Source organism: Herpailurus yagouaroundi, unplaced genomic scaffold (assembly GCF_014898765.1).
Source record: "Herpailurus yagouaroundi ecotype Mexico unplaced genomic scaffold, PumYag 159, whole genome shotgun sequence".
Taxonomy (NCBI): domain Eukaryota; kingdom Metazoa; phylum Chordata; class Mammalia; order Carnivora; family Felidae; genus Herpailurus; species Herpailurus yagouaroundi.
Genome location: NW_024412400.1, coordinates 37,150,301 through 37,178,089, shown reverse-complemented (window position 1 = coordinate 37,178,089; position 27,789 = coordinate 37,150,301). Strand labels below are relative to the sequence as shown.

The window sequence follows — 27,789 nt, the reverse complement described above, 5'->3', positions numbered from 1 at the left end:
AGAATGAAGAATGTTGAAGACAAACTTCACAAGTCGACAATTTTACATCTAACTCTGATTCCAGAGGCCAAGGATTTAATCACTATGTTATTCAGCCTCGCATGAATTACGGTTCTTTATACATCAGATGTGATGAGGGCCACCCACATGCTTAAGCACTTGCGCCCAGCACAAATGGGCCTTCCAAGGGTAGGAGTGGAGCTGAAATCTGCCAAGCTTTGCTGGTCAAGTCCTGGGCCCTGGAGCATAGACCTAGAAAGGTTAACCTCCTCCCACTCATTGGCCAGAGGTGGTACGTTTTTTAACTCATCTGCCCAGAGAGGCTCTTTTTCTAATTTGTATAATGGTACTTGCTGGAGCCCTAGGCACTATATTTAGCACCTTTCGTGATCTAATTTAACCCTATAAGAATCTCTTGAGTTAGACACTATTATTATCCCCATTTTTACAAAAGAGGAAACGGAGTTACAGAGAAATTACGATAAAAACAGATAGGTTAAAAGTAAGAGGACAGAGAGAGGTATATCATATTAACATTAATCCAAAGAAAGCTGAAGTGACTATATTAATATTCATCAAAGTAGATTTCAGAAAAGGGAATATTATCAGAGACAAGAGAAAAATATTACTAGGGACTCCATAATGATAATATGGGCCAATTCTTCAAGTGACTTAATCTTAAATATTTTGCACCCAACAAAAGATCTTAAAAATATATGAAACAAAACTGATTAAACTGCAAAGAGGTATGAACAAAGTCACAATTCTCCTCTCAACAACTGATAGAACAAGTAAACAGAAAATTTGTAAAGATACAGAAAACTGTAACAATGCTGCCAACCAACTAAACTTCATTGACATTTATTCACATTCCATCCAAAAACAGCAGAATACACATTCTTTTCAAGTAAACATGGAACATTTACCAAGACAGATCATAATCTGGGCCATAAAGCAAGTATGTTCTCCAATCACAGCAGAATTTAATAAGAAATCAACCAGAGAAAAATATTTGAAACATTTACAAATATGTGGAAACTAGGCTGACAGGTCAAAGAAATCAAAAGGAAAATTAGAAAATAGTTTGAATTGAATGACAATAAAAATACGTATCAAAATTTGCAGGATACAATTAAAAAGTCCTTGGTATTAATATAACCATTTACATTAGAAAACCAAAGAGTTTAAAATCAGTAACTTAAGCTTCTGCTTTAATAAATTAGAAAGAAAAGCACATATTAAAGCCAAGGTAAACAGAATAAAGGAAATAATAAAAATAAGAATATAATGCAATGAAATTGAAAAAAACTAAAACATTAGAGGAAACCAAAAGTGAGTTCTTTGAAAAGGTAAATAAAATAGATAAAATTCTAATCACATTTATTGGGGGGGAAAAAGAAAACAAATTATCAATGTCAGGCACAAAAGAGGATACATCACTGCAGATCCTCCAGATAGGAAAAGGATGAGAAGGAAATATTATGAATAACTTTAAGGCAATAAATTTGAAAACTTAGCCAAAGTGAACAAATTGCTTGAAAGACATAAACTACCGAAGCTTAACACCTTTCTCCCCAAATAACCAGAACAGCCTTCTATCTACTAAAGAAATTGAATTTGTAGTTAAAATCTTCTCATAAAGAAAACTCCAGGTCCAGATGTCTTCACTGGTGAATTTCATCAAATATTTAAAGATAAAATAATGCTGATTCTACACAAATTCTTTCATAAAATAGAAAAGGAGGGAACACTTCCTAACTCATTCTGTAAGGCCAAAATCACCTTGATCCCAAACCAGAGGAAAACATTACAAGAAAGGAAAAGTAGAGACCAATAGTCCTCGTGAACCCTGATGTGGAAACTCTTACCAAAATGTTAGCAATATACAAAAGGATAAACCATCAGCAATACAGTAAATCTAACAATATATTAAAAGGGTAATAAAATGAAGTTTATCAATATAATTATTATAAAAATATCAGCAAAATTATCCAAGTTGGAAATTCCTAACTTTCCTAAATAAAGAAGTAAAGCATATTAGAAAAAGAATCTCTAGGAGCGCCTGGGAGGCTCAATCAGTTGGGAGTCCAGCTTCTGCTCAGGACATGATCTCACAGCTCGTGAGTTCGAGCCCCATGTCGGGCTCTGTGCTGACAGCTCGGAGCCCGGAGCCTGCTTCAGATTCTATGTCTCCCTCTCTCTCTGCCCCTCCCCCATTTGTGCTCTATCTCTCTCTCAAAAATAAATAAACATTAAAAAAAAAAAAAAAAAAGAATCTTTTTCTGGTAAAATAATAGCCATCAATCAAGACCTCAAGTTTCCAACCTTGGCATGTTCTGTTGCCCTTGATTACCCTAAGTTGCTATAAGTACTAATATCCTGACATGGTATAACCTGGAGTCTTCTACTGGGCAATCTTTCCTATTGTGCTGCAAATGCTGACTTGTGGCTTGGCCCACTGGGTATTTGGATTCAGGAGAGCTGGACAGAGAGATGTCCAAGGTTGTCAGCATAAACATGGCAAGAAAATATTCTGTTTTCCAGGAGCTTTTGAGAAATGCTCTTTCTGCCTAAGTAGTTTGGGACAACTTTGTAATCAAAAACAAAAAAGTGCTCACACTTGAGTAGTCTGCCTTTCTTCCTCAGGTCACATAGCTGACTTTAGGGGAAAAAAATCTAGAGGTCATAACTCCTGCCTTTCCTCTGTTGCCAACTTCATAAAATGGGGCTTCTAGTGAGGTCTTTGGGACCACTTTGTGGGCTCACATACAACTGTCTGCCATTTTTATGATTTCAGGATTTTCCTTAAGATCACAAACCAAGACCAAGGTGGGTCCCTGCTTTCCTCTCAGAGCTAAAAACCCTCACTTAGCACTATTAATAAACTGCAATTAAATTGTTGTCCCTACAATCTAACTAAAGCACCGAGTTTTAGAAGGTGAACAAATAAAACCTCTTAATTTTCTACTCACCATGTCAAAATTTGAGTGAATTCCAACAAGCCATTTTCTCCTTCTTTTCCTTTTCCATCTATGCCATTATCTGCCAAATACAATTTCACTAACCAAGGACCAGCCGAATCTTTAATTTTTTTGATTCCTGTAAGAAAATAATAGTATTTTGTTATTTTTAGATAATAGCTCCCCCACTTACCACCAGATAAGTTGATTTTATTTTTAAGATTATACTTATTTGACTTGTGTGAGTAGATTTATTTTGGAATATAGTCAAGGAAATAGATGTAATTTAAAAATCCTTTAAAAAAGTACCCAGTACATCCTTTATTCTTTATAATAGCAAGCCCCAAATTGCTCTGTATGAAAGGAAATCTCACTTAAGATTTAAATTGTTGCCTTTACTTTGGCTAAAGAGGAAAATCAATGTTTCTAGAAATTTCCTAGTAGAAGATAAGCAGGCTGTTCACTGATCCTAGGGAAGTGATAGTCCTTACCCAGGGATTCAGAATCTGCAAAGTTGTCACATTTTTTGAACTCTAGGAGGACAAATGTGAAGTAGAAAGAACCATCTTGTCTTTGTAGACTTCATGACTGAGGTCAGTGGTCCTGGAATCTAATTTACCCCCATTGGTCCATTCAGCTTTTATGAAGTTCAGTGTCACTCAGTGCTATGGAATGGCATCATGTACACATTTAATTTATACCCATTCAAGTTTAGGAGTTTGGCAAAGAGAAAGACAGGAAGAGGATGGAGAAGAATAAATAGCCATGGACATGCCAGCTAATTCACTCAGTAAGTGTGAGATGGGAAATCTGAGTCTCTGGTCCCAAAGCCAGATTGCCTCCAAGTGTTTGAAATTATATGCTTTGTGTACAATATAACCCCCTAAACACTAGCCAACTACTTCATCTGGGGCTTAGCTAACAAACAATGACCTGTTCCAAAGTTGGCAAGAAACTGCATGGGACTTGGAAATAATATACCTCTATACATTTATTGTGTGGGCAGTTTATTTTTTAACATGAAATTTATTGTCAAATTGGTTTCTATACAACACCCAGTGCTCATCCCAACAGGTTCCCTCCTCAATACCCATCACCCACCTTCCCCTCCCTCCCACCCCCCATCAACCCTCAGTTATTCTCAGTTTTTAAGAATCTCTTATGGTTTGGCTCTCTCCCTCTATAATTTTTTTTCCTTCCCCTCCCCCATGGTCTTCTGTTAAGTTTCTCAGGATCCACGTAAGAGTGAAAACATATGGTATCTGTCTTTCTCTGTATGACTTCACTTAGCACAACACTCTCCAGTTCCATCCACGCTGCTACAAAAGGCCATATTTCATTCTTTCTCATTGCCACGTAGTATTCCATTGTGTATATAAACCACAATTTCATTATCCATTCATCAGTTGACGGACATTTAGGCTCTTTCCATAATTTGGCTATTGTTGAAAGTGCTGCTATAAACACTGGGGTACAGTTTAAAGGATTGTAAAGAATCATTTAGCTATACACTGATTTTGCCTAATATGCTGACTTGAGAACCTAATCCCAAGGGCTAGACAGGACTCTTCTGTCTTCAGAAGACATTTTTTCAACACATTTTTTTAAAAGAGTATGTTCTTTGTTTAAAATTTTATTTATTTATTTTGAGAGAGAGAAAGAGAAAGAGAGCAAGGGGGGAAGGGTAGAGAGAGGGGGAGAGAGAGAGAGAGAGAGAGAGAATCCTAAGCAGGCTCTGTACTGTCATCACAGAGCCCGATGTGGGGATCAAACTCAAGGACTGTGAGATCATGACCTGAGCCAAAGTCAGATGCCCATCCCAGGCGCCCCTTCAACAGATATTTTTGAGCTCTACCAGATGTCAGGCACTGTCCTAGGTGCTGGGAATCCAACAGGGAACAGAAGAGACAAACTCCCTGCCATCTGAAGCTGACATGAAGTGATCGCTATCTAGTGTGTAGGAAGAACAAGGAAGAGAGAAGAGTCACTGATAACCAAGTATAAGTTTTCAATTCATGAAAGAGAATGACTTTTTAGGGCAAGGTGATATAGCTGGACTTTTTGTTATTTTCCTTTCAGGGAAAGGTGATATAGCTGGACTTCTTGTTATTTTCCTTCAAAACACAGTTGGGGGGATGAAAACTAGCCCATCATTTAGTTTCATTGGGGGTAAGCCTAACTTGTCCAAATGTATTTGTTCTTACATCCAGGGCATGGGAATGATGGCAAATGACAGCTGCTATAAATAATTTAACAGTGCTAATATATTAGGATGGTATCTGACACACTGTGGGTGTTTAATAACCATTGAACAAATGAATGAATCAATGAATAATACAGTATAGAGTGTAATCATACTGTGGAAACTTTTATCTCACTGTTTATTGTTTTTCCAAGTACAAGGGAGCTAATAATGCCTTGAGACCATTTATGAACACGAATAGGATATGACTTTTCTATTTATAAAATCTCTTCACAAACATAGTGCCTTTGAAAAGTTAAGTTTACTGCTCAGAATAATTAATGATGTGGATACTGATCACATGTGGCACTCGTTTCTTATTGTCCCCTTTTTGCCAGAAAGCAGTGGTGATGAAACATGAGGCCAGTGGAGCTAAGGCCAAAGGCCAAATTCCTGTGCAGTTGCTGAGCACTAGAGCACTACAAGGAAAGAAACAGTTTTTGCGAGTCTACCCCTGCCACCCCACCGACTTAGCCAGCACGGCACAAATGTATGCAATTGGAGAGGAAGGGGGCTTCCGGGTCTGTGACTGGCCTGGTACAACGTGCATCCCTAGGGGAAAAGCAATCCAAATTCCCCTCCAACTGGTGGAAAGCAAGGTCGCAATGTCATCTCTGCTCATGAAAAATAACCAATTTGGAAAGTGCTGGTCCAAACCATTCTGCAGAATTTAGGGAGTCACAGTGCCCTGTCAGAGGGTAGGAAGGCTGATGTTGCTTAGCACAGGGATTTCCTCCTTTGGGCCTTTATCCAAAATTCAAGCAGAACCAAATACTTTTCTCTGAATAGTAAACAAATTCCTCAGAGCAAAGAAAGGTGAGTACATACTCAGCCCCTGGTAATACTTGATCCACCCCAGCTGTATTCATCCCAACCTATTTTCCCCTAATCTTAACATTTCTTTAAAACAAAAACAAGTTCACAGACAATGACTATTTTAATTTACACTCCTCTGTCTCCGAGAACTTAGTGGCGGTACAGCAATGCCAATTGTGACTAAGAGGCAGGAGGGTGTAGAGAAAGCAGAATCCCTGGGTTTAAAACCTCTCTCTAAAAAACTCTGTGGGACTCCCCAGAAAGCCACTTACCTTCTCTGAACCCAAGTTTCCTCGCTGCCCTAACAGAGATAATACTCACTTCCTAGATGCACTGGGAGGATCGACTGGGAAGCATGGTGAAGTAATGGTTGTAGAGGTACTTAGTACACAACAAATGTTACTGCTTGTCTTCTCAGTTTCATTTCTGGAAACTATAAGTCATTGAAACACTGGAATGAGAGCGGCCCTGCTGGAAAACCTCCTTGTGGAAGGTATCTCCCCTTCTGCCACCGTCTCCCTGAGGATCAGATACATACTTCTTATAATTGCACACCTCCTCTGGAAGCCTCTCCACAGATCCGTCTGGACTCACCCAACCTTGTGCTTCATCCCATTTTCTCTGTGGTTAATTGCCAAGATCCCCCAACTGTCCCTGACTGCAGAATCTTTCACCCTCATTGAACTGGCTATCTGGTCCTTTCAGATTTCCCTCCTAAATATACCTGGACCATCTTTCTATCACTGCACTCTGCACTTTTGCTCCTCATGTCTGAACTATCGTGATAGCCTCCAAACTGGTCTGTCTCCCTTCACCCGGATGTCCCTTTTTCCAAAACACATGCTGCAATGCTGCCCAACGTTCTTTTCAAAAATCCAATTCTCATCATGTCACTGCCTTGCTTCAGAGGAATCATGCTCTAACTTTGCACACAGCAGAAACCCCAACTCAACTGCATTCATGGCTTTTTGGCCACATGGGTCCTCTGGCCTTTTCAGCTACACCTCCAGCCACTCTCTCAGTGACCACTATACAGTGAAGATCACACTTCCCATACACTGAACACTCTGTGCACTTTCACCCCCTGAGCCTTTTCTCATGTGGTTCCCTTTGCCTAGAATGCCCTCTCTTTCCCAGTTGATAAACCTCTTTTCAGTCTTTCTGGAAAGAACTCTATTTCCTATGTGGGCCAGTACTCAAAGGTCAAGTGTAAAAAATTTTCATGGAACCAGAAGTTCCTCCAGAGAGGTTCCTCATTTTTTCCCCTCACTCTCTGGTGTCTCCTGGGATCACCAGGACAGCTGCGCATTGCATATTCTCTTGGACATCACACATTCTATTTGGCTTAAGAACTACTCAAATGTTCATCTAAAGATGCCAGGTCTGAGCAGGACCTTCTTCTTAATAAGGCTGATTAAAAAAAACAAACAAACAAACAAAACTTGCTCAAAATAGTTTCCTTCCATCAACAAGGAATATGTGTGATTTCCTATGTAATTACCACAGATTTATAAACCAGAACACTGACTGCAGGACTTAAGGAGGCAAAGTGTAATTAGTGTTGGGTGATTCATACCTTGGACCTTGGAACATGTCCACAAAGGTTTCCATTGTTTGACTATCACTCCAGGATAAAATCCCAAGTAAAATAATTTCAGGATATTAATCAGTAACTTCTGGATCTGGAACCAATAAAACTGTTTTAAAGATTACATCTTGTCTTTTAAACTTGATGCTTGCATTCCTCAATGCCAAAGTATTCCTATGGACCACGGCTATGTTATAAACAATGCCTTCTTTGGGGAAGTGAATTTGGCACTTGGGTGGCATTGGTACTGTAGCAAAGGTCTGATCAATCTCAAGCTTGTAGACTGACCATTTTATGGTTGGATTTTGCTCTCAGTACATGTCTAAGTCATGTACTGGCCCTCCTAGTCCTAAATCCTTGACAATTAAGACACCTAGAAACTACAGTGTGGAGTTTGGGCTAGGAAACAGAGCAGGCCCAGGTGACAGGGCACGCCTGAGTCCTTGCTGAGTCTTTTAGCAACTTTTGGGGCCTTGAGGTGACATGGCAGGACCTGCTGAATGGGGCTCAGGGACGCTATCTTATCTGCAGAAGACTATTTTTGATGACCATTCGGTGACCTCCCATCTTTTGCCATATTCTGGCTCTTTATGGACCTGACAGGCTTGTGATTAGGCATAGGCCAGAACAGATTATCACTCACTTGAGTGTTAATCACCCTTCAGACCCAGGGTTCCCAATTCCCACAGACCCCTGGTACAGAGCCAGGGGGCTCAGACATAGGCCAGACTGGGTCTGGAAGAGACAGAGAAGCTGGAGCAGAAACAAGCCTGGGCCCTGTTTGTTCTGTGGTGTCCAAGGCAGAGAAGAGGCATCTAGAAGTCTCACTCTGCCTCACTGAGCAAAATAAATCAAGAGAAGGTGATCCGATTTTCTTTTAATTCTAAAGCAGTGGATCTCAAAGTGGGCTGACAGCATCAGCAACACTTGGGAACTTGATAGAAATGTAAGCTCTCCAGCCTTACCTCTGCCTACAGATTCGGTGCTTTGTGGGGCAGGGCCCCACAATCTGTGTTTTAATGAGCCTACTGGGTGCCTCTGATGCTGCTTGAGCTTGAGAACCACTGATCTAATGAATCTTCATGTTCAGTGCTGCTTTGAAGCAGGACTGGCTTAGATGAACAAATGTCTAAATTCTGCAGGCACAGAAACAGAATACTTTTCCTCTTCTATCAACCTACAACTGGCTGCTAAATGTAAAATTGTCAGGTTCTTGTAATTACACATTTCAGGAGGAATAATAAAGGGTGTCAGGCTTCTGAATGGAGGTTTTGATTCATACAGTATTGTGAGTTCAACTTTCCAAGCAACAGGCCAAAGCCTCCTGTCCACAAAGGGGCAAGCATACAAATAGTTTGGCTGTTTCCAATTGGGACCAAATGGAAACCATCTGGACTCCACCCTTAAGAGGTTAATATAAATCAGCTCCATCTGACTCTTTATTTTGATGCAGGTAGAACTCTTCTACCAAAGACAAAACTCACCCCCAACCAAATACCTTATGACTGAAAGTAATTATCCAATGTGGGAAGCTATTTTTTCACTTGCTTTGTGAACTCTGGAAAATGGTCTGCTCTGACAAGAAGCTATAAAATAAATATGAATTAAACACAGGATTTTTTTTTTTTTTCTATTCATTTGAGGCACAGAATCCCTTGAGAGCCAAAAGACTTTAATGGCTCCCACTGTCTACTGGATCAAGTCCCAACACTGGGCCTGACATGCAAAGTCTTCCTTAATGAGACCTAGTGTTTTTGACAGGTCCACCCACCCACATCCTCTTGTTCCAGCTAAACTTGTAGGCTTTCAGGCTTGCACCGTTAACCCTCTCTCCTCTCTCAAATCCTTCTTCCTGTAAGTCCTTTCTTTCCACATGTCAACTTCTAACTTCTCCTCAGTTTCACCCCTGGGGAATAATGCCCTTCTCTGAACCCAGTGTCCATCCCTGGGTTCTCTGGGTTCACTGGGTTCTCTAAACCCAGTGTCCATGTTTGGCCCCTGAAAGATGCTGCCTTGTGTGGCTATTTGTTTTTCTAGATGTGTATCCTGTTTATAAACTACATTCTGAACCCCCCCCCATTATGAACTGAGTTGTGTTCCCTCCCCAAATTCCTATGTTAAAGTTCTAAGTCCCAGCTCCTCAAAATGTGATCTTTTTTGGATGTAAGGTTGTGGCAGATGTAATTAGTTAAGATGAGGTCAGACTGGAGTAGAGTTGGCCCCTAATCCAGTATGACTGATGTCCTTATAAAAAGGAAATCTTGGACACAGACGCACACAGGGAGAATGTGTGGGGAACATGAAGGCCAAGGTCGGGGTGATGCATCTATAAGCCAAGGAATACTAGATTGCCAACAAACCACCAGTAGCTAGGAGACAGGCATGGAACAGATTCCCCCTCAGAACATCTAGAAGGAACCAGCCCTGCCGACATCTTGATCTTAACTTCCAGGCTCCAGAACTGTGAGACAATATATTTCTGTTGTTTAAGGTCAAAAGAGGCAAGCCTGATATTTTTGTGCCAGGTTTTAGCAGCTGAAAGGTATTATTGTGAAATGGGCCTCAACAAAGCTATTATTTAAAAGCTGGAGGATGAACAGTTGTATTGCTCTCTTTTTGACCTTTCTCTCAAACTATCTACCTTCTTGAGGGTTACACATTTCCAGGCCTACATTAGGGTGGGGGGTTGGGGGGCTTGGGTCGGGGTGGTGGCACACAGGAGGTGTCATTCACGAAGGCCTTACATTCAGACTCTGCTGTCATTGCCTATTGAGGTTATGCATGCATTCTCTATGTTTTTATATGTATTAGAAGAGCTAGCTTGTTAAACATAAAGACTTTAAGTATTATGAAATTTTTTAACCTTCTTTGCTTAAAAAAAATTTTTTTTTTTTTAATCAGGAAGTCTCAACAAATAGAAGTGGTCAGAACCTCTCTCCAGCCTTGAGAAGTCTTGAAGTTCCCATACAGATTTTGACCTTTGGGTCTGGGTGCAATGTCAAGTTAACTGCACAGCGTGATACACAGATTCAGTCTTTGTCCTCATTACCACTTTCTGCTAGGTCTATATGGAGAGTTAGAACTAGTGACCCAGCAGTCCTCTGCCTTCAGATGTCATCTGGCCCCGTGTAAGGACTGTCCTCTGTAGGGCCACCTGCCTTGGAGACCAATGATCATCCTCATCCCAAAAGGAATGCCCCAAAATCAACTCCTCCGAAAGGATCTTTGATTGAAAATATCCCCAAATGGTAAATCAATGTCTAAAACAAGTGATAACCTAGAATGGCTCTTATTATTATTCTTTTTTTTTTTTCTTTTAGTAGGTTTTCTAAAATATACTAGTACTACCCAGTGGAAAGACTGTATTTATACAAGATGACAGAGACAGGTCTAATAAATTTTCTCACTTTTCACTTTCATTTGGCTTTTTAGATCCTAAGAATTTGTATTTATCTAATTAAGACAGATTTCACAGAGGAGACACAGGATAATTTAAAAAATAGGAAAAAGACCACAAAAACAGATTAAAATTGAGAAAGAAAAAGGCACAGGGCAACGAGTTACATCACAAAGGCCTGTCACCTTCCACACACTAATTGTATGAAAAATATATATATATAATGGACTAACACAAAACAACATGAGTTTAGGTTAGCCTCCACAAAGAGTTTCCCAGACTGTGCTCATGACACCTCTAGTGATCATCTTGTGCTTATCTTTACTTTTTTAAATGTCAGGGGCACCTGGGTGGCGCAGTCGGTTAAGCATCCGACTTCAGCCAGGTCACGATCTTGCGGTCCGTGAGTTCGAGCCCCGCGTCGGGCTCTGGGCTGATGGCTCGGAGCCTGGAGCCTGTTTCTGATTCTGTGTCTCCCTCTCTCTCTGCCCCTCCCCCGTTCATGCTCTGTCTCTCTCTGTCCCCAAAATAATAAATAAACGTTTAAAAAAAAAAAAAAACTTTAAATGTCTATTTATTTTTGAGAGAGAGAGTATGTGTGAGCAGGGGAGGGGCAGAGAGAGAGGTGGAGAGAAGATCTGAACCAGATTATGTGCTGACAGCAGAGAGCCCTATGTGGGGTTCGAACCCACCAAGAGACCATGACCTGAGCCGAAGTTGGATGCTTAACCAATTGAGCCACCAAGGTGCCCCTTGTGCTGTGTCTTTATAACCTCAAAATGCTAAAGCTGGAGTGGAATTTAGGAAGCTGTGAGCACAAATTCTTTGGTTTGCAGAATAGGATGCTGAGATAACAGGCACCAGGGCAAGCGCTGGGCACAGAACCCATGTTCCCTAATGCTGAGCTTTGAACCTTTAATGCTTGGAGAGCTTCTCACTTTGTTCAGTCCTGCTCAGAGGTTACGGAGTTGGTGATTTCTTAAAATTCCCTCTAAATGACTCTGTTTCTGATGCTAAGCAATGAGGGTAGAAGAGAAGTCTCCAAGCTGAATCAACCAGGTCCCGCTAGCTGTTTACTGCAGATACTGCCAAACGAGCCCACGCCCCCTAATGGATGCTGGCTTGTTGAATGTGCCGAAGAAATCCCTCTGGTGGACAAGGCCAAGCTGCTCTGTGTTTGGTCTCCGTGAAACCACAAGACACGGAGTCTTCTTTCTCTCCAAGTGAGTTCTTCCGTTTGGGGTAATTACTGTAGTAGCAGGACTGCACAGCCCGGGAAAGGAGGAAGCGATTTACAGATGAAGGAAGAGGGAAGGAGAGTTGAAGCAAGAACCAAGTACCTTTTTTTCTCCTCTCCTTCCCTGAAGCAGTTTTCCCTGTTTCAGCACCAGACGGCTTTGTAATCTGGTTCGAAGTTGAACTTGCCCTCTGTTTGGCTGCATGGAAAAGAAAAGGATGGGGAAAAAAGCCTGTTCAGAATTGTATGAATGGGGCTTTACACACTTTGCTATTAATTATTTCCTTCATTTTATGTACATTTTGAGCAGAGATATTCTCGTGAGAGGATTATCCGGCCTATTGTCAAATCCCACTCATTCCAGTTCAGTTCTTTCTTTCTCATGTTTCTTTCCTCAAAGTCTTGAGGAGAGCATGCAACCAAGTAGGGCCCCAAGTATCATCCTAAAAGGCCTCTTGTACATTCTCCACGTTCCACAGCTGCCCTCTATAAAAGTGGCTCCAAACATCTGAGATTAGTAAGAAGGTAGCAGAGAGGAGCACATTTTTGGCATATTTTTAAAAATATTAGTATATTATCACTCTAGAGTCATTCTAGTCCCTTCCTTTCCTTTCTCTTGCACCCCACATCCCAAGCATCAGGAAATGGGAGAGATGTGGAACATGATCTCCTCTGCCACTGCCCTGGTCTCACTTGGGTAGACCCCTCTCACTTCCCACCCTCACTGCTCCCTGGATGAGGACAGCTTTCCAACAGGCCTCCCCGCCCCCCCACCCCAGCCCCACCCGGTCCATTTGCTATACAGATTGAGAGATCTTTCTCAAACCTAAGTCCTAAGTAAGTCCTAACTCCTCTGCTCCCTTGTCACTAACAAGGCCCGTGATCCCTTGTCCCTGTCATCACCCAGGTACCCTTCTGCTCCCTGTGCACAGGCCTCTTGGAGACTTGGCGCAGGCTGTTCCCTCTGCCTGGCATGCTCTCCCCACTGGCAGGCTCACACCCTCACCTCCTGGTCTGTACACAAATGCTGTCTTTTCAAGGAGGACTACATTCAACCATCTATTTAAAATCACACCCCAACCATCGTCCTTCCCCAGACTCCCAAACTTGCTAATCTTGCTCGACGCTTTTTTAAAGTTTACTTATTTTTTTAATTTTTAAGTAACCTCTATACTCAACATGGGGCATGAATTCATGACCCTGAGATTAACAGTCACATGCTCTTCAAACTGAGCAGCCAGGCTCCCTTTGACATTTTCTTTTTTCCATAGCAATGACCACCTTCTAACAAACTAGAGCATGTGTATATTTATTATGCCTTTTAAAGACTATCTGACTTCCCCACCCCATACATAACACAGCGCATGTGCACACCCATGCACACACACGCACATGCACACTGCATTCCCAGCCCCCTCCTCGGGGGCAAGGACCTTTGTTTTCTACCCTATGTATCCCAAGCACCAGGAAGAATACTTGGTGTATGTTAGGAGAGACAGAAATGCACACATGCAAACACACACATGATGAAGGAAGCAACATCATTACTAAGATTGCATTTTACACATTATAACAATTAAGAAGAACTTGTCATTGGCTCATGAGGCGTTTCTGCCTCTCTATCAGTGATGGAGAGCCATTGTGCCTGACCCTAGTGGGCAGAAGCAGTGACTGGGAGGCCTGGGAGCAGCTCACAGAACAAGAGAGAAAACCAAGCATTTGGGCCTTAAAACACAGTGGCCTCAAAACATTTTTGGTACCCTTACATCCCACAGGAACATTGAAAGGCGATGTACTATCTTTACAGTTTTAGGTTGGTTGTCTAAACTCACTCATCATAAGTTTTAAAGTATCAAGGCATGAGATTTCTAGGATATAGCAAATACTGGCCTTTAAAAATAAAATCTGTTACACCACTCTCTTAAGTGTATCCGATGGAATCTAAATTCCCAGCAATTTGGTATCTATCATCATCCATTAAGAAATCCCAAACAACCCAAAATGTGAGCAGATTCTTCTTTAGTGGTTGAAAATTTTACATCATTCCCTTTTACTCTTGTGTTTAAAAAAATTTTTTTAATGTTTTATTCATTTTTGAGAGAGAGAACATGAGTAGGGGAGGGTCAGAGAGAGAAGAGGACAGAAGATCTGAAGCAGGCTTTGCGCTGACAGCAGTGAGCCCGATGCAGGGCTCGAACTCACAAACCACAAGATCAGGCAGGACGTGAGCTGAAGTTGGATGCTCAACTGACTGAGCCATACAGGTGTTCCTCTTATGTTTTCACTCGTATTTTCATTCTACTAACTCTGCTGAATTTTGTATTTGCAAGTCTTTTCGATTTCATCCTGTTATACTTCTCTGTAATAAAAATACTACATTTACGGATATTTAAAATTTTTAAATATCTTGGGATTATAAAACTCTAAGGTATTAAAAATGTATTCTGCAGTTATTAATCAATTTTAGAAGTATAAAACTGATTGGGGCACCTGGGTGGCTCAGTCGGTTAAGCGTCTGACTTCGGCTCAGGTCACGATCTCGCGGTATGTGGGTTTGAGCCCTGCGTCGGGCTCTGTGCTGACTGCTCAGAGCCTGGAGCCTGTTTCAGATTCTGTGTCTCCCTCTCTCTCTGACCCTCCCCCGTTCATGCTCTGTCTCTCTCTGTCTCAAAAATAAATAAACGTTAAAAAAAATTTTTTAAAAAGAAGTATAAAACTGATTAATATAATATATACATTTTGATAAATCCTAATACAGAAATAAAATTTTATTGAATGCCTCTCTTATGAGATGGATGCTGTTTTATTTGCTTTTATAATTAATTCATGTATTCATTAAAGAATATCACTGCTAACATGAGGCAGACTTCAGCATCAGTGCTATTTCTATTTTTCATTGTTATAGTTCTGATACTGAGAAATCTTACTCACATAGATGGGGATAAAATAGGGTTGCCAGATTTAACCCCTTTTGTCCCCCAAACATATAGGATACTCAATTGAATTGTTATTTTTTTTTATAATCTTTTTCATGTTTATTTATTTATTTTGAGAGAGCAAGACAGAGACAAAGCACTAGCAGGGGAGGGAAAAAGAGAGAGAGAGGCAGAGAGAATATCAAGCAGGCTCCATGCAATCAGCACAGAACCCAACACAGGGCTTGATCTCACAAACTGCAAGATCATGATCTGAGCTGAAATCAAGAGCTGGATGTTTAACCAACTGAGCCACCCAGGCACCCCCCCCTCCCACACACACACAATTGAATTTTAAATTTCAGGTAAACAACGAATAATTATTCTAGTTAAGTATATCCCAAACATTGCATGGGATATACTTATTAAAAATTACATGTTTTCCATCTAAAATTCAAATTTAATTGGGTAATCCTAGAAGGAGTTTTATCACAGCAGTATTATTCAGTTCTTTGAACTCCTGTATGATAGGCTAAATATCACACAGCGGTTGATCAAAATAAAAAATATTTGTGATGATCTGTCAATTGATAGCTTGATTAAATCCTCCTTCAATTTTGTTAAAACCAAAAATCGGAAGCCACGTGGGATCTAAAAACTAGCATGTCACTGACTACAGTCATTCACTTTCTCAACACTTCCACTAATATTTTGAATTGTCTCTGCTTTTGGTACATACCCTAGGGAAAATAATGTCTGCTAAGATACTGGATGTGAGAGAAGCATGCCTTTCCCTCGCAAAGTAGAAAGATTGTGACAAAGTATATTAACCACAAGTACTGGATCCTTATGAAAGTTCAGAAACTGGACATTTCTTTCAAACAATCCACACCTCCCAAACACACCTACTGCGGTTTTCATGTACCCTCTCTCTGTCTTAGTGCATTTGGTCTACTATAACAAAATACTGTGGACTGGGTGACTTATAAACAACAAACATTTATTCCTCTCACCTCCAGAGGCTGGGAAATCCAAGATCCAGGCACTGACAGATTTGGCGTCTGGCGAGAGCCGGCTTCCTGGTTCATAGATGGCTGTCTTCTCGTTATAACGTCACAGGGCAGAAGAGGCAAGGGAGCTCTCTGCACTCTATTTTTTTTTTTTTTTGTAATTTTTAATTTTTATTCTTTTTTTTTTATTTTTTAGAGAGAGAGAAAGCACAAGTTGGGGAGAGGGGCAGAGAGAGGGAAAGAGAGAGAGAATCTTAAGCAGGCTCCACGCTCAGCACAAAGTCTGATGTGGAGCTTGATCCCAAGACCCTAGGATAATGACCTGAGCTTAAATCAAGAGTCGGATGCTCAACCGACTGAGCCACCCAGATGCCCGTAGGCTCTCTTTTATAAGGGCACTAATCCCATTCATGAGGGTTTCAACCTCATGGTCTAATCACCTTCTAAAGGCCCCACCTCCTAAACCATCACCTCAAGGATTAGGACTTCAACATATGAATGTGGGGGGCACATAACATCAGTCTATAGCACCCTTGTTTCCAGACAAGAGCTGTAAAGGACAGGGACCAGGGCAGTCCCAGGGATCTGGCAGGATGTGCTAACACAGAGATTGTTGTGGGGGGTGGTGTGCCAGGTTCCTCTGCTCAAGAATCAGGTTTTTGGTGTGGCAGGGCTTGGTTTCAATACCCATCTGTGGCCAGGAGAGAGCTGGTAATATTCTTTAATTTTTTTTTTTTTTTTTTTTTTTTTTTTTTTTGCCTCCTATGCCTCTTTTTTCATTTATGACTATCCTGCTGGCAAAGAAGTGAAATCAAGATGGGAAAACCAAATTTGTCTGAGCAAAGGTCTAATGATCCAGCTTTGAAATAGAAGGTACTTTTACTCTGTGCTGGTGCATATGTTACTGCTATGGACTGAATATTTGTGTTCCCCAAATATTCATATGTTGATCCCCCAGTGTGGCTGTATTTAGAAATGGGGCCTCTAAGGAAGTAATTAAGGTTAAGTGAGGTCACACGGGTGGGACTCTGATCAGACAGCATTAGTGTTTTCACTACAGGAACACCAGAGAGCTCTGTCTCTCCCTCTGTCTGCTTGCACACACCTAAGGACAGCCATGTGAAGACACAGCAAGAGGGTGGCCTTCGGCAAGCCAGGAAAGGAGCTCTTACCAGGATCAGAATCAGCTAGCACTTTGATCTGGGACTCCGAGCTTCCAGAATTGTGCAAATTAAACAAAAAAAAATTTGTTTAAGCCACGCAGCCTGTGCTATTTTGTTACGGCAGCCAGTGCAGGGCAGTCTAATACAGTTACCCAAAGAATGCAGAATAGCTAAAAGGTACCAGTTGACCTGCCTAAAAATCAAGGTTCAAATGAATGAATAATGAAAGGAACTTCAAAGAGGTTCTGCGTGCTGACCGCTGACTGCAGGCCTGGCCCAGCTGGAGCAGTTTCCACCCTGTCCCAGGGTGCTGTGAAGAATGACAGGGCGGGCACTCTCTCAGGTCAGCTCTGACCCTGGCTTGTTTGGTCTCTGGGAAAAGAAATCCAGAACCTTTAAAATCAAGCCTTAATGACCCTTTGATCAGAAACCACTTAGAACAACCATAAAAGGAAATCTCCACATTTTCCCCTCTCCACATTCTTGTTATTTTTTTTGCCTTTCCAATCCCACACCTCATACCTGTCCCTGCCTGCCACATGCCAATCCCAATCCCAATATTTCCAATTATTTTTCTTAAGCGTCCGACTTCAGCCAGGTCACAATCTCACGGTCCGTGAGTTCGAGCCCCGCGTCGGGCTCTGGGCTGATGGCTCAGAGCCTGGAGCCTGTTTCCGATTCTGTGTCTCCCTCTCTCTCTGCCCCTCCCCCGTTCATGCTCTGTCTCTCTCTGTCCCAAAAATAAATAAACGTTGTATACGTCATAAAACATTCACCACAGTAAGGTAGTTGTCCATCACCACACAGAGTCACAAATTTTGTTTCTTGTGATGAGAACTTAAGATCTACTCTCTTCACGGGGCGCCTGGGTGGCTCAGTCGGTTGAGCGTCCGACTTTGGCTCAGGTCATGATATCACGGCTCATGAGTTCGAGCCCCACATCGGGCTCTGTGCTGACAGCCTGGCCTGGAGTCTGCTTCGGATTCTGTGTCTCCTTCTCTTGCTGTGCCCCTCCCTCATTCATGCTCTGCCTCTCCTTCTCTCAAGAATAAATAAAACATTAAAAAAATTTTTTTAATAAAAAAAAGATCTACTCTCTTCACAACTTTCAAATATACAATACAGTGTTATTAACTATTGTCCCCATGCCGGACATTGGCCTTGAGCTCTTTATCTTCATTTTTTCAGGCAAGTAAAGTGACTATGTTCACCAACATGCCTCAAGTTTACTCTCCTGGGAAAAGGTTGTTGTTGCTATAATAATGAGGATGGTAATGACGATAATTAATATCCCTTAAGTACTTACTATGTGCAAGGCATCATGTCAAATTAACTGCCTTACATTATACCACTTATTCCTCGTTAAACACTATGAAGTGGTTATCATTATGTTTATTTTGTAGCTGAAAAAGCTAAAGTTAGATCAATTTGATAATTTGCCCAAACTAATACACAGCTGGGGTAGGATCTGAACCCAGACCTGACTTCTGTGCTATTAGCCACTTGGTATAGTTTCTGTTACCAATGATTAAAGGTAGTCAGCTTTATTATTTAAAAAAAATTTTTTTTAATGTTTATTTATTTTTCAGACAGAGAGAAACAGAGCATGAACAGGGGAGGGGCAGAGAGAGAGGGAGACACAGAATCTGAAACAGGCTCCAGGCTCTGAGCTGTCAGCACAGAGCCTGACGCGGGGCTCGAACCCACGGACCGTGAGATCATGACCTGAGCCGAAGTTGGACGCTCAACTGACTGAGCCACCCAGGCGCCCCAAAGGTAGTCAGCTTTAAAACATGTCATAAATATGCATATTAGGGATCTATTAAGGGAGTAAGCAGCTGTTGTTCCTGTCTGTCCAGCATCTGTCCTTATCTGTTTACTTCTTTGGGGGACTGTCACTTCCCACCCCCCCACCCCCTCTGTGAATGGTGTGATTCTTGTTTGGCTGCTGTTCCTGTGCTCCACCCTCCCCCAACGGGGTGTGTGGTCAGTCCCGGCCAGTTACGGTTTATCATGACCTGGGCTGTAGGGACTGGTCCAGGAGGTATGTATGTGGCCAATGTGAGTCCTCCTGTGGGATCTGACCCACAGTCACTGGAAGACAGAGGCTCACACTTTCTGGCTGATTATAAGTCATGATGCTATAGCCCTGGGACAGCTGGTAGACATGTCAACAAGCCAGATGCAGAAGAAGGCTGGCTGCACCGGGGGAGAAGGCCAACCCTCGGAAGGGAAGTAGAGTCGAGAGCAGCAAACTCAGGGTCTCCTGATGACATGGTCTGAGCCCCTGAACTCCGCTATCTCTGAAGGTAGCTATGAACGTCTAGTTATGTGAGCCAATAAACCCCTATTTACCTTTAATTCCGTTTGGGTTGCTTTCCCTTTTAACTGAAAGAGTTCTGATTAACATGCTGTACAAGTCCCCACCGCTGCTATAATGAACGACCATAAACTTAGTGGCTTCCAACAATAGGAGTGTATTACCTTACAGTTCTGGAGGTCAGAAGTCCAAAATGGGTCTCACAGTCAAGGTGTTGGGGGACTGCGTGACTTTTGGTGGCTTTGGGGAAGAACCTGTTGCCCTGCTCCTTCCGGATCCTAGAGGCCACCTACATTTCCTGGCTGCTGGCCCTTTCCTCATATCACTCCAACCTTTCCTTCCATGGCTCCTCCTCTCTGGTTCTGACCCTCCTGCTACCCTCTTGCAAAGATCCCCTGATTACACTGGACCCACCCATATGATCCAGTGTAAGCCCCCATCTCAAGGTCCTCAACTTTATTATATCTGCACAGTCCCTTTCGCCATGTGAGGTTAACACCAACACAGGTTCTGAGGACAAAGACATTGTTGGGGGTCCGTTATTCTCCTCTCATGCATACTCAGGAAGAAGAATTTCCACTGACCACTGGAAAGGTCCCTTTGTAAAAAAATGCTTATTTTTGAGAGAGAGCACGCGAACAAGTGAGGAGGGGCAGAGAGAGAGAGAGGGAGACACAGAATCCGAAGCAGGCTCCAGGCTCTGAGCTGTCAGCGCAGAGCCTGACACGGGGCTTGAACTTACGAACCATGAGATCATGCCCTGAGCCAAAGGTGGACACTTAACCGACTGAGTCATCCCAGGCACCCAAGGAAAGGTCACTTTAATCACAAAGCAGTTTCCTTCTTTAGGTGGTCCCAAAGAGTGTTGAGTGAAGTTCCCCAGCACTTACCCTGCAGCTGCTGAGGGGAGTTCCTGGTGTCTGGCTGGTCTTTCCCCTGCATCTCTGCGTACTCTGCTATGGGTCTGAGGAGAGCCAGGGCTCCAGAACACTGTAAGTAATTGCCATCAAGGTGCAGCTCACTGGGGAAGAGGTGAAATACACTGTTCACCTGATATTATTTTCACTTCCTCAAATTTGGATTTGAGGTCTTACCTCATAATAGACCTGGTTACAAAATAATAAATAATCATAATAGATAGCAGACCACATCGTCAAAAATAGACCTAATGACCATGTCATCGGGCCAAAGATATGCGTTTAGCATGTTACCCTTGATTCTTAAATGTAACTAAAGGATCTTTCTCTTGCAGTTAAGAAAAAGAAAACAAAAATAACTAGATAGTAGAAAAAGATGACTAAAAACATTGTGAAAACTCAGGGGAATTCATGGGTTCGTAGACTCTGTAAACAAGCTGATTATACAACTCAAGACAGAACAGAGCCAGAAGCAGGAGGGGAGCAGGGGACGCATCTCACCAAATGGAGCTCTGGCATATGATGGAGCCCAGCCGTGGCCCGTTTTGTGGCCCCAGGCCACAGTAGCGCAGACTGAGGACTTGAAGCCTTTGGTTGTTCTCCAGGCCTGAGAAAATACTCTCAATTTCTTCATTTCCAAATCTAGAAAGAAATGGGAACAAATAGTGACTTTTAAAACCTATGTCACCTGTTGGATTATTCATTTTAAGGCACTCCCTGACCCCCCAAGGCAGATCAGATTTTGCCGACCCCCACTTTGGGCTTCCACAGCCAGGGTGGCTACGGGGGTGGGCTGGGTGACTGATGGAGACAGCCTGCATGTGGAGGAAGGGGGACCCAGAGTTTGACTCGTGGGCAAAGGGAGCAGAGCATGGTTTGAAATACCCAAAGGAGCAGATGGAGAGCAAGCTCTGGATCCTAAAGACAGGAGAGATTGCCCAGCTGACAGGAGTGGAGGGGTCTGAGAAGACTCCAGCAGCAGGAGGCTGTGTAAGAAGGGAGCCTTTTAAAGTACGTCCAGAGCAGGAGCGCCTGGGTGGCTCCGTCAGTTAAGCGTCCGACTTCGGCTCAGGTCAAGATTTCATGGTTTGTAGGTTCAAGCCCCGTGACGGGCGCTGTGCTGACAGCTCAGAGCCTGGAGCCTGCTTTGGATTCTGTGTCCCCCTCTCTCTCTGTGCCCCCCTGCTTGTGCTCGCTCTCTCTCTCTCTCTCAAAAATAAACATTAAAAAATTAAAAAAAAAAAAAAAGTATGTCCAGAGCAGGTTCAGGAAAGTTCAACCTCTTGGCCTTCCTTCCTGGCCTCATGCTGCTCCTCGCCTTGCACCACCCAGTCCTTGGAGTTTGCAGAGAGAAGGCACAAGCATCATGCCAGGGAATTTGGAATGTCAAGGGATGACCTTTCCAATAAGGTGAGTCATATTAACAGAAACAACTTCTTAAATTTACTAGTTTATCCAATAAGTAATTACGGTGGGCGGCTACCGTGGTGGGTGTGGGGGTGTAGCTGTGTATGAGAAAGAAGGACATCCTGCCTGGTGGACTTCACAGCCTCAGGGAAAATAGGAGGAAAGAACTCCAGTCCCTCAGTAACCTGCCATTTCACCAGTGGTGATTCCCAACCACCCAACACTGACAACTCCAGGTGTCTTGGCAGCAGCAGGATTTCAACTGTTAAAATATGGTGTTAACATATTAAACAACAATTAAAATATGGTGTTTTCTAAAGAGGAGGATTCCCTCTTTCTTCCTTCTCTCTCCCCACCAATGGAGGAGCTGGAGTCTAGAGGGGTCTCAGCAGCGGGGCTGGGTCTGTCTAGCGCAGTGCGGGAAGCTGGGAGACTCCCAAGTCGGTCTTCAGTCACTGCAGGGTGTCCTGAGGGCACTGGCTTTCTGCTGTCCTATGTTAGGAGACCCTGACTCAGGCTCCTCCAAGCTTTTCAGAAACATGGAGAACCTCCAGAGATAGTCCTTCTCAGCTTTTGCTGGAGACTTGTCCACTGTCACCACCAGGGCCCTAATAAGACCCTAGTTCTTTAAAGGGGCCTTTGTGTTGCTGTGGTCCCATTTGTCAGGCATGAATCATCTCTTTCACCTCACAGCCCACTGGCCTTCTGAGTACAGGACCCTACCTGGCTCCAGAAGAAGAGTCACAGAATCAAAGACTTGGGAAGTGGACGAGATCACTTCATAGGTCAGAGAGGTTGCAGGACCTACCCCGCATCACACAAGCAGCTTAAAATTATTTACGGATGGCAAACTATAGACCCCCCAGCAATCTAGTATCACGGATCAGAAGTGGGCTCCGATTCAGCCAGCTAGATTCACATCTAGGCTCTATCCCTAAGAGGTGAATGCCTGGAACAAGCCAATTAATCCCCTGAGTCTTTGCTCATCTATAGTCAAGGGATAGAAATGATAAACATCTGTCATATATCATACGTCCATATGTAACGGTATCTATCTATCTATTGTCGGGAGAATAAATGAGATAATCCATGTGCTGTGCTTGGCACACAGCGCTCAATAAAAATTAGCTGGTATTATCATTATTATTATTGCTCCCTGACTCTCTCCTGACAGCCTGGTGCCATAGCCCTCGAAAGACTTCCTCTTTCTTCCCTAGCACCACACCTCTCCTCCCACCTCCTCTGCTGGTGAATAATGACTTGTCCCTTAGGGAATCATGGTTTCCCTTATCCAAACCACGACTAAAATTTATACAAACCCGGCACCTGGGTGGCTCAGTGGGTTGGGTATCTGATTCTCGATTTTGGCTTAGGTGTGATCCCAGGGTCATGGGATTGAGACCTATGTAGGGCTCCACACTGAGCATGGAGTGTGCTTGAGATTCTCTCTCTCTCTCTCTCTCTCTGTCTCTCTCTCTCTCTCCCTCTGTCCCTCTGCCTCATGCACATGTGCTCTCTTTCTCTGTAAAAAATAAAAAAATAGGGGCGCCTGGGTGGCGCAGTCGGTTAAGCGTCCGACTTCAGCCAGGTCACCATCTCGCGGTCCGTGAGTTCGAGCCCTGCGTCAGGCTCTGGGCTGATGGCTCAGAGCCTGGAGCCTGTTTCCGATTCTGTGTCTCCCTCTCTCTCTGCCCCTCCCCCATTCATGCTCTCTCTCTCTGTCGCAAAAATAAACGTTGAAAAAAAAATTTAAAAAAAAATAAAAAATAAAAAAATAATAAAAAAAAATTTATACGGATATCCTCTGTGATCTCCCTTCCGTTATACACAATCAAGAGCATGTCTCCTCTCTTCCACTATACAGAGGACTTCCTTGGACAGTGGCATTGCTTTATATATATTTGTATCTTCTTTAGCACTGAGCACAGTGTCTTGCAAAAACAGGCCATCAATAAATATTTGTTAAAAGAATAAATGAATAAGAAGGAAGGGCAGGAGGGAGGGAAGGAGGGAGGAAGGAAGAATCCTTTTGAGAACCCTGACATTTACTCAGAAACATTAGTTCTAAGAAGATTTTTGAGTTGTGATGACCTGATGAGCCACAAGGAACCAGGACTCTGAGCTCCTTACCTCTGCCTCCCTCAGCAGTCAGAGCCCTGAAGGAACTCTGCCTTCCAAACTCACCTGCAGTAATCCAGGACAAGAGAATGCAAATAGCTGCATGGCAGAGCCCTGCCCAGTCTCTGCAGAGACCACAGATCCATCCTGCAGTCAATGAGTTCCAGGGTGGTAAATGGGCAGGTGGCGCGCCCCTTCAATTCCAGAAGTGAAGCCTAAGAACATGAGGTGAGAAAGGGCTTACACAATGAAGACAAATACGCTCTGTGTTTTAATGTTTCTTAAAAGTTGATTACGTTAATTACCCCAACATTTTTGCCTTTAAGACAACTTTCCAATGTCCAAGGAGAAAGTGACACGAAGATAAAATAATTTCCCTTTAAAAGGAAGACTCTAGGGGCGCCTGGGTGGCTCAGTTGGTTAAGTGTCCGACTTTGGCTCAGGTCATGATCTTGCAGTCCGTGAGTTCAAGCCTCGCGTAGGGCTCTGTGCTGGCAGCTCGGAGCCTAGGGCCTGCTTCGGATTCTATGTCTCCCTCTCTCTCTGCCTCCCCCTCACTCATGCTCTCTCTCTCTCTCTGTCTCTCAAAAATGAATATATGTTAAAAAAAATTTTTTTAAAGGCACACTATGAAGAATTAAATGGGAAATGCCACTCTGTGATGAGATATACTGCAGCATATCTTTTTAGATGCTGTGGGCTGAATTGCGTCATTCCCCTCATTCATATGCCGAAGTCTTACCCCCTAGTACCTCAGAATGTGACTGCATTTGGAAAAAGGGTCTTCAAGGAGGTATGAATTTAAAATGAGGTCATTAGGGTGGGCTCTTACCCAATATGACTGACTTTCTTATAAGGAAAGGATATTTAGACACAGGCACGTATAGAGAGGGAGGTAACATGAAAACACAGGGAAAAAGTGGCCATTTACAGGCCAAGGAGTGAGGCCTTCAAAGACGCCAACCCTGCTGACACCCTGAGCTCAGACTTCTAAGCCTTCATAACTGTGAGAAAAGAAATTTCTGTTGTTTAACCCTTGCAATCTGTGGTACTTTGTTATGGCAGCCCCAGCAGACTAATACAGATGTTGATTCTCTAACCAACAAATTTATTTTCCTATGGTTGTATGATAGGGAGATAGGATAAAATAGGCAGAGAAGGAAAGGTTAGGACCTGAGGTCCCTGGGTGGGGTAAAAACACATATTTTGGAACAATGCTGGGAGTATCTGACCACAGCAAACTCACTCAGGCATAAAGTTCCTCTTAAGAATGTAACAAACACCACCTACTGCCCTTCAGGTTCCCCTCAGGAATTGGACAATCAAAATACCTAACGAAACTAAATAAACCATACAATTTATGTTATCTGAGGGACAGTAAGACCGCTCTGACTCCTCACACAATGGAATGAAGCCAATCTGGAAGGGACAGCCCAGCACCTAGAGCTATCCAGCCGGTAAGGGTGGAACCTGACAAGGAACGAGGGGGAAGGGGAGGGGGCATTGACCAAAACCTTAAAAAACAAAGACCCTTGCCTATAGTTGGGGGTATTTATTTTCAAATGCTCCCTCTCTGCAAAAAGAGTTTTCCTACTATTCTTACTTTCTGATCTTATACTTTTGCCTGCTGCTCATTTTACTCTGTGTCCCCTTCTTCGTTCCTCAAAGCGACAAGGAATCCTGGGTATTGAGGTAAAAAAAAAATCCTGTAACAGTTATATTTTTTTAGTAAAAAACTATCACTATGCCAATCTTCTTACAATTAGGCAAAATTATAATAGTTAAATTATCTCCTAAACAAGTGATAGCCACTATTACAGATATTAAGATTTATTTTTTTTAATGTTTGTTTATTTTTGAGAGAGAGAGACAGAGAGAGAGAGAGAGAGAGAGAGAGAGAAAGAGAGGGACTGTGAGCAGGGGAGGGGCAGAGAGAGAGGAAACACAGAATCAGAAGCAGGCTCTAGGCTCTGAGCTGTCAGCACAGAGCCCGACGTCGGGCTTGAGCTCATGAACCTTGAGATCATGACCTGAGATGAAGTCGGACGCCCGGCTGACCAAGACACCCAGGTGTCCCCAGATATTAGCATTTAGAGGTCTACGCAGAACTAGACTGTGTAAATTCAGCAATGAGGTGCTTTTCATGGTGAAGCCACAGGACCGGGGGCAACACATGAACATTTGGAACCATCTCAAGTTCTCTCGGTCTCCTGAATGGAGAGATCCATGGGAAGGCCATTCCTTGTGGTAACAGGATTCCAGTGACAATTAAATCCCTACCTAACTGGAGAAGGTATTTAAAGCTATAAATCACAAAGGCCACCTTTTAGCAATTAGAATCACCACAACTTAAGGATTTCTTCAGTTCAGCATTTAAACCTAAAAGAGGCTTTGGTGGGGTTTGGAGGATTTAGGGTTTCTTGAGGTAATGACATGTTGGTCAGAGATAACATTCCAAATTTATATGTCGGTTGAGAATATAAAAGCCCTTGCAGCCTTAACTATAGAGAGCTGGTGCTTGAGGCCTCTTTAATGAGAAAACACCTAGTTTTAGTGCTGGATTGGATTTCTCAAGCTGTGTTTCTGACCAAGGAGGCAATGTGGCATGTCACTGCCTATGGTAACACTGGTCTGTGCAAAATAGGCTCTTGACCACGTCCTAAAGATCTTGGCCAGTGGTTTACAGTGTCACTCCCTGGGGCACCAGTACTGCTGTGGGCAAGACCACAGCCATCTACCACAGAATTCCTCAGCAGCCTCCAGGTGACCAAGAGGGTTACATTTTAAAGAACTGTTAAGGATCACTTTTTTTTTTTTAACGATCACTTTTAATATGCATGGATGGACAGCATTCTATTCCTGCTTAAATGGACTGACCCTTTTAATAAAAACAACTAAAAATTCTGGTTCTGTATTTAAGATAACTTTTTAAAATTTATTTTTAATTGTGGTCAAATACACAATAAAATTTACCATCTTAGGGGCACATGGGTGGCTCAGTCGGTTAAGTAGCCGACTTTGGCTCAGATCATGACCTAGTAAGTTCATAGATTCAAGCTCCACTTCTGCCATTATGAAGCCTACTCAGGATCCTCTGTCCCCCTCTCTTTCTGCACCTCCCCCACTCCCGTTCTCTCTCTCAAAAATAAACATTTAAAAAATTTACCATCTTAACCATTTTTTTTTAACGTTAATTTATTTTTGAGAGAGATTGAGAGCACAAGCTGGGGAAGGACCCAATATGGAACTTGAACTCACGAGCCAAAGTCCTGCTCATGACCCGAGCCAAAGTCAGATGCTTAACCGACTGAACCACCCAGATGCCCCCATCTTAACCATTTTTAAGTGTCCAGTTCAATGGCATTGAGTATATTCACATTGTTGTGCAACCCTCAACACCATTCACCTCCAGAAGTTTTTTCATCTCGTAAAACTGAAACTCTATACCCATTAAAAAATAACTCCCATTCTCCCCTCCTCCAAACCTCCGGCAACTGCCATTTTATTTTGTGTCTCTACGAGTTTGACTACTCTGGGTACTTCATACAGGGGAAGGATATAATATTTGTCCTTTTGTGACTGACTTCTCTTACTTAGCATAAGTTCTTCGAGGTTCATGCATGTTGTAGCATGGGTCAGAATTTCCTTCCTTTGTAGGGCTGCATAATATTCCATTGTATGTATCCACCACAGTTTGTT

At 42.8% G+C, this 27,789-nt stretch overlaps 1 protein-coding gene and 1 long non-coding RNA gene across 5 annotated transcripts in view; one reads left to right on the top strand and one right to left on the bottom strand.

Moving 5' to 3' along the window:
* LOC121033755 (uncharacterized) overlaps positions 1-27,789 on the bottom strand; it is a 50,416-nt gene that overhangs the window by 14,185 nt on the left and 8,442 nt on the right. For all 4 annotated transcript variants that reach the window (XM_040480355.1, XM_040480356.1, XM_040480357.1 and 1 more), the window contains 5 exons: positions 24,157-24,305; positions 21,067-21,207; positions 20,539-20,669; positions 12,344-12,439; positions 2,973-3,099 (listed from right to left, as the gene is read on the bottom strand). In XM_040480355.1, the coding sequence (XP_040336289.1) occupies positions 2,973-3,099; positions 12,344-12,439; positions 20,539-20,669; positions 21,067-21,207; positions 24,157-24,305 (644 nt within the window). The remainder of the gene's footprint in view (positions 1-2,972; positions 3,100-12,343; positions 12,440-20,538; positions 20,670-21,066; positions 21,208-24,156; positions 24,306-27,789) is intronic.
* Positions 9,181-10,882, top strand: LOC121033756 (uncharacterized). Its single transcript, XR_005792101.1, has 2 exons — positions 9,181-10,069; positions 10,508-10,882. It is a non-coding gene; the product is annotated as an uncharacterized LOC121033756 (long non-coding RNA).